The sequence below is a fragment of the Scaptodrosophila lebanonensis genome, unplaced genomic scaffold (genome assembly GCF_003285725.1).
Source record: "Scaptodrosophila lebanonensis strain 11010-0011.00,11010-0021.00 unplaced genomic scaffold, SlebRS2 tig00000092-arrow-pilon, whole genome shotgun sequence".
In the NCBI taxonomy this organism is placed as follows: Eukaryota; Metazoa; Arthropoda; class Insecta; order Diptera; family Drosophilidae; genus Scaptodrosophila; species Scaptodrosophila lebanonensis.
In genome coordinates, this window is record NW_022060566.1 from 4,722,062 (window position 1) to 4,728,357 (window position 6,296).

Consider the following 6,296-nt stretch of genomic DNA (forward strand, 5'->3'; position numbering starts at 1 on the left):
TTTAATTAAAAAAAAGTTTGACACTTTCTCAAAATTGATTTATTTATAAAAGAGTTTAGACGGCATTTTCCAACACAGCCGCATGGGCGGCGCATTCTTAGTGAGAGGAAGAATTTGCTCTTTATTTCCAGAGACTTGGACTGCTATTTACTTATGAGTTTTATATTTATTGATATGTGGTATACTGCCGACCATGCTGTGTACGTAAACATCAACACATGCACACAAATATACATACAACCACCCACACAGACACACTCACACACATACACACTCACACACATACACACTCTCACTTGAACACACTTAGAGTTGTTGGGAAAAGTTTTTACTAGTTTTTGTGTTTGATGAGAAAATGCAAGTCAATTAATTACAGGCCAGCAAACAAACAAACCAACCGACCAACCGACCTACAAACAAACAAACAACGCCATAACTGTACTCTGAACGTGTGTAAGTGCCAGCCAACGTGTGAGTGTGTTGTGTTTGTTGTCCATTGTCGATGTCGTTGTCGTCGTCGTCGTCGTTGTCGTAAACATGTCTGTGTTTGTGGATGTGTGTGTGCTTTGCCAAAACTTTATTTAACATTTCGTGCTTGGCTGACTGGCATAGAAAACTAGCGTCTCATTATTGGCAACGACATTGGTCGCAATTTTATGGACATCGGGACGCCTACACTTATATACACACACTCACAAACAAATATCAAATGGAAATGCTTGCATTTTATTTTCAAGCTACATTTTTCGGTGAGAGACTACGAGATAAGCAATGGCTGCCATATGCCGAACACATTTTAGCGGAAGTAAGCGACAAGACTAAGTCACACACACACAATCGTTTGCTTGTACTTTGGGTCAATACATTGTGTACAGTGCTGGCCAAAAAAATAAATAAATGCAAACAGCTGATTCCCTATTAGTGACACTAACAATTCCAGTTTAACATAAATGCCGTATATCACAAATATTGTCGGAGTTTTCATTTCCAAATAGTTAATAGTTTAAAAAACTGTCCATTTTAAAAATTATAAAGTGAATTTTTGTGAATATTGAACATCAAATGCAAACTCTTTTCTTATTGTTTATTGAGCGAAACAAAAACTCTAGACTTCAGCACAGGCCTGAACAATTATTGCTAGAATATATTAATAATTAGTGATATGTATGTTTTATAAAACCAACAACTAATTTATTGAGTTTAAAACACAACCCATTCTACAAGCTTTTCAAATGAGAAGTTAAAGAATAAATTAAGGATTCTTTGTGATATGGTTTAAAAAGCTAAATTACTAGAGGCCATCTTTTTTTCCAAAATAATTTTTTGATATAAATTATTTATTATTTTAATATTGCTTTTTTATATGAAAATATTATTTATGCTTTCGCTGCATATTATACATATAATCAATGATGATACTATATATGAGTTTTAAGGACTTCACACATACATTTCTCTTTATGTTCAAAAGAGTATTATTTAATTCTTTTCATTTGGTAATGTTTACAAATATGTTAATAGTATTAAAGTTATCTTTATTTTGTTTTTGTAAGAAGTACTTAGCAACCAAAATTTGAAATACAATAATATATATATAGACATGTATATAGGTGAGAATTGGTATTTCAGCGGCTTCGTAATATCATTTACCAGTTAAAATAGACTTTGTCAGCTTCTAATACACATATATACTGGGTCTACCAGCCACTATTCCTGCACACACATACAAGTATCTGTAAATACAAGTGTGTGTTCGTATAGGTACATACCCGAGTACGAGTATTGTATGTGGAAAGACAAACGTTTGCATAAATAAGCGCTTAAATGAGCGGCTAATGAGGTCAAACGGGCAACGGCATGTTTTATGGACGCCACTTACCCAAAGTTTCAATATTCTTCAAATGGGCCAAGCATTTGCTTTCAATTGTTTTTGCCACTATATGTATGTATATGTGTGTGGGTGTGGGTGTGTGAGTGTGTGATGACTGCTGATAAGGGTCAAATGGGTGTTATACTATTCTAGCTTGCTTTTCACTTACCATAAACGGCTTCGCCAACAATTAGCAACATTAGTAGCCAGCAACTGAGACTGCCACTGCGACTGATGCTGAGACTGAGGCTGAGGCTGGGCCCAAGGCCAGGAGGAACGCTGCTGTTGTTGTCGCTATTACTGTTACTATTGTTGTTGTTGTTGTTATTGTTTTTACTGCTACTGCTGCTGCTGCTGCTACCTCTACTGCTGAACATCATCATTTGATTTGTGCCTGCGGCTGCGGCAGTCTTGTGGTCTCTGTCTTATGTGTGTTGCCACAACGCAGCCGCCGGCAGCTGTTGTTGGTCAAACACCTGCACAGGTGTGTGTGTGTGTGTCAATGTATTTGTGAGTGAGTGTGTGACTGTGTTCCACACTCTACTGCTATGACTACGGATGCCGTTGCTTGTCTATGCAATTTATGCGCACGTTGCTTTGGCGCCTGATTAAGGCAACGGCATTGGCATTTGTCCTTATTACCACTGTTGTGGTTGCTGTTGCTGCTTCTTCTTCTTCTTCTTCGTCTTCTACTCCCGCTCGCGCTCCTGCTTGCTCTCATGCGCCCTGGCTGTTGTCACACCTGCGCGAGGCCCAAAGGCGCTGACACGCCACTGCCGTTGTCCTTGCCGTGGTCCTTGCCGACGCCAACTGCACGTGTCTGTAAAAATCACAAATGTGAAAAGCAAATGAGAACTTTTGGCATAAAACGAGCAACTATAGTATAGTATGTGTGTATGTAGCTATGTATGTGTGCACTTGTTTGTTTGTTAGCAACACACACACAGAGAGAGAGAGAGAGAGAGAGAGAGAGAGAGAGATACACATAGAAATCTATCAGTTGTAACATCTATACAGTTTTACTTCAGCACAACGATTGCTCTTTTCGAATTCGAAAATTAAAAAGTCTTCATTGAATTATTAGACCAAATGTTTGGTATCATTGAAGCTTTAATTATTTGGAAAAATACTTTAATCTCTAAGCATTAATCTAACTATAAGCCACCAATTCAGCGCTTCAAGCAGCTAAATTCGAGGGACCTCTAGAATTTACTTGTATATGATTCTACTCTCTACTACAATAAGAAGATCTTGCTTACTTATTAAAACTCAATAAGAGGGATATTATTATTGCACTCTAAATACAATTATAGTTTTTTTTTTTGAAATATTGTTTTTCAGTTTCTGAATAATATTAATTAGCGAGTTTTCAGTTTTAGATTACAGTCTGATAAATATAAAAGTCCAATTGAAAAACGTATAGTACTCTTCTAATTATCAGCTACAAAAAAGATTCTAAGCGAAATCAGACAATGCATTTCATTTTCACAGATCATTGGATCTGATCGTGTGGGTGGGATCATTATACAAGTATATATTTTTGTATGAAAATGGAAAATCTTATTCTGTATGACTCTTCTTACTCGTGGTACACATATTAACCCAGTTTTCCAGCCTGCCTGTGATCTAAATAAGAAGCTCTTTCTAACAAGAACCATACTAGTTTGCTGTAAATAGCTGCATCTGTGTTGACTAACATAGTTACAAGCTGGTAACATGATTTTAGTTTTGTCAGCAACACACCCACACTCCCACTTGGTCCATCCCCATTTGGCCCATCAAAGCAAAACCACTCGGCTCTGCTGGCCCACTTAGTAGTTGTGTTGATTTGAAAAAAAAAAAATAACAGAAAGAAAAAAAACAGACTCGTTGCTTGTGGCACTGTTGAGGCATGACCCAATTGAATTGTTACGCTTAGGCTAATAAAATTTTATGTGCGGCTATTATTAGGCTCGTGTCCTGTTCCTCAAACAAACAACAGCGAGTTCCGACGCTGTCGTCGAGCAGTGCAACAACAAAAACACACCTTGCCACTTACTTGCTGTCAACACCAACAACATTTACCCCAGCACTCGCATCCATACACATCCACATCCACATAAACCCACAGACTCACAGGCATGAAAATTTGTATTGTACTTGCTGGTGTTTCCTTTTTTCTTTTTTTTCTTTGCGAAGTTCGCTTGACTTTTATTTTTGGCTTTTGAGGCGAAACTAATTTATTTCCTGTATTGATTTTAGTCCTGACGGCAGGCAAGAAGCGAGAGTCGCAGCATTGGCGGCATCATTGAAATTTATTCATAACTTCTTTGAACGCCGCTTGACGCATGCTTTGAAATAAGATGGAGAGAGAGGAGGAGAGGGAGAGAGTTGCTTTGATTGCGCCTTTATGTGTGATTGTGTCCTTTTCTTGTTACTGTTGTGTTTCTATCTTTCTGTTGTTGCTGGTGTGTGTGTGTGTCTGTCTAGATGTTTTTCGCATTTTTGCGGCTCAGTTGTGTCATGTGCTTAGAGCACAATCGGCTATATATATATATATACATATATATTGTTCGCACTTTTGTTTCTCAATACTTAAGCCAAAAACAAAACTGGACGAATCATTGCCATATTTGCAGCTCGTTAGCGTGAAAACATTGGACGCTCAAATAATTTGCATATAGCCAGCCAGCCAGCCAGTCTGTTAGTGACAAAACAAGCGGATAATCAATTCGGCGACTGTTTCTAGTTCTGACTGCGAAATTTTCGACAGCAATGATTGAAAAAAGTGCTTAGCATCCTTATGCCTATATGTGTATCATTTCCAATGTAAAGGAAGTAGAAGTAAGTTTCTGTCCCAACTTGTTTACTAATTACAGCAATATAGTATTTTTTCCCAAATAACAATAGCTAGTCCTTGAATGGCAAGGCGGTATACAAAGCACATTAATTTCTAATAAAAAGTGATTGTTCTGAATCGCCGGAAGTGCGGATATTATATCCTGATTCAAATTACCAAAGTTCCATCGAAATTTCCGGTTATTTATTTATTAAATATTGACGCCGGAGCCATCGTATGCACAAAATATTATTCCTAACACTTTTATATCATCCTTAAACTCCATACAAAACTGTTGCTTACCGCCATAGATATTTTATTTTTAAGTCTTTTGTAATTAATTTTTAATTATGGAGTAAGTATTTAAAACGGCAAGCTTGCAATTTATACATATATACTCGTATAGTATTAGGCCTGCTGTATTGACAATCAGTTTGGAGAGCGTTTTGTTAATCAGTCAGCCGATTACTGAATAAAATATTTTAATATAAATAAAAAAACAACCTATTACTGTGCTGCCAAACTTCGCCCAAGCGTTATGCTCCCAGTTGTTTGGTCTGCTCTTTTCATAGCGTTTAAATGGCTGCTGTTGTAGAATTGTGGCATGTTGCATTCATTTCATTGTGCAACATTCTTTCGTACATCATCTATCTACTCATGCATATTTTTTTAAGCGCATACTTTTGTAAATTTATAAATAAATGTGCATTTAGAAATTCCATTTGTAAATGGCATTAAGACAATATTTATAAATTATTTGTAAAATTCAGAATGAACTTCCAAATGCTTTACAGAAAAATGTTATTCAAATACATGTGTGAGAAGCCTTAAAAGCCAAACAAAAACAAAACTGAATAAACAATTGATAATAAACATAGACATAGATGTAATTTTGACAAAAATTCGCAATTTCCCATTCAGATAGCGGCAAATAAATTGGCCAAAAACAGAAAGCATAAGCACCTCAATAAATTATCAGGCAATGCATTTTTATTATGCTTTGTTTCTCAATATTGTGAACGTGTTTCGCTGTGCGTTTTTGTTATTGTTATTGTTTTAGCCTCCTGTTGTGCCGCGCATACACACATACACGCACTCACACACACACACACACACACACACCCATCTATAAACATCTATATGACCACAAACTCGCACACGTATTTGCCATAATTTAGCATATGCAGCCCGAGAAGCTGCCCCCTAAAGCCATACCAACAATAATTTGCAATACAATGCCGCACAAATGTCAAGCTCTTGGCTTTGTCGTCGATGCCGCTGCTGCTGCTGCTGCTGCTGTCGGCGTCGATGCTGACGTTGTTGTCGCAACTGCCATAAAGTGTCGTAAAGTGCATTACAGCGCACTCTGCACAACAACTGTACCAATAGAAACAACAGCAATGAGAACAGAAGCAGAAACAAATACAAGTACAACAGCAGGAAGCAGACAGAGGAACGTTTCGAACAGAAACTAGAAAGAAATGTTTACCATAAATATCTGCGCATTTGAATGTCTGTGGCTGTGGCTGTCTCTGCGTGTGTGTGTGGCTGTGTGTGTGCGTATGTATGCATGCATGTTTGCTAGACAGACATCCATGCGCCCACAAG

At 37.4% G+C, this 6,296-nt stretch overlaps 1 protein-coding gene across 1 annotated transcript in view; it reads right to left on the reverse strand.

The window, feature by feature from the left end:
- Positions 1-2,511, reverse strand: part of LOC115627404 — a 90,591-nt gene extending 88,080 nt beyond the window's left edge. The window contains exon 1 of the mRNA XM_030523058.1: positions 2,040-2,511. Coding sequence (XP_030378918.1) covers positions 2,040-2,253 — 214 coding nt within the window. The 5' untranslated portion in view covers positions 2,254-2,511. The remainder of the gene's footprint in view (positions 1-2,039) is intronic.
- Positions 2,512-6,296: the final 3,785 nt, after the last annotated feature.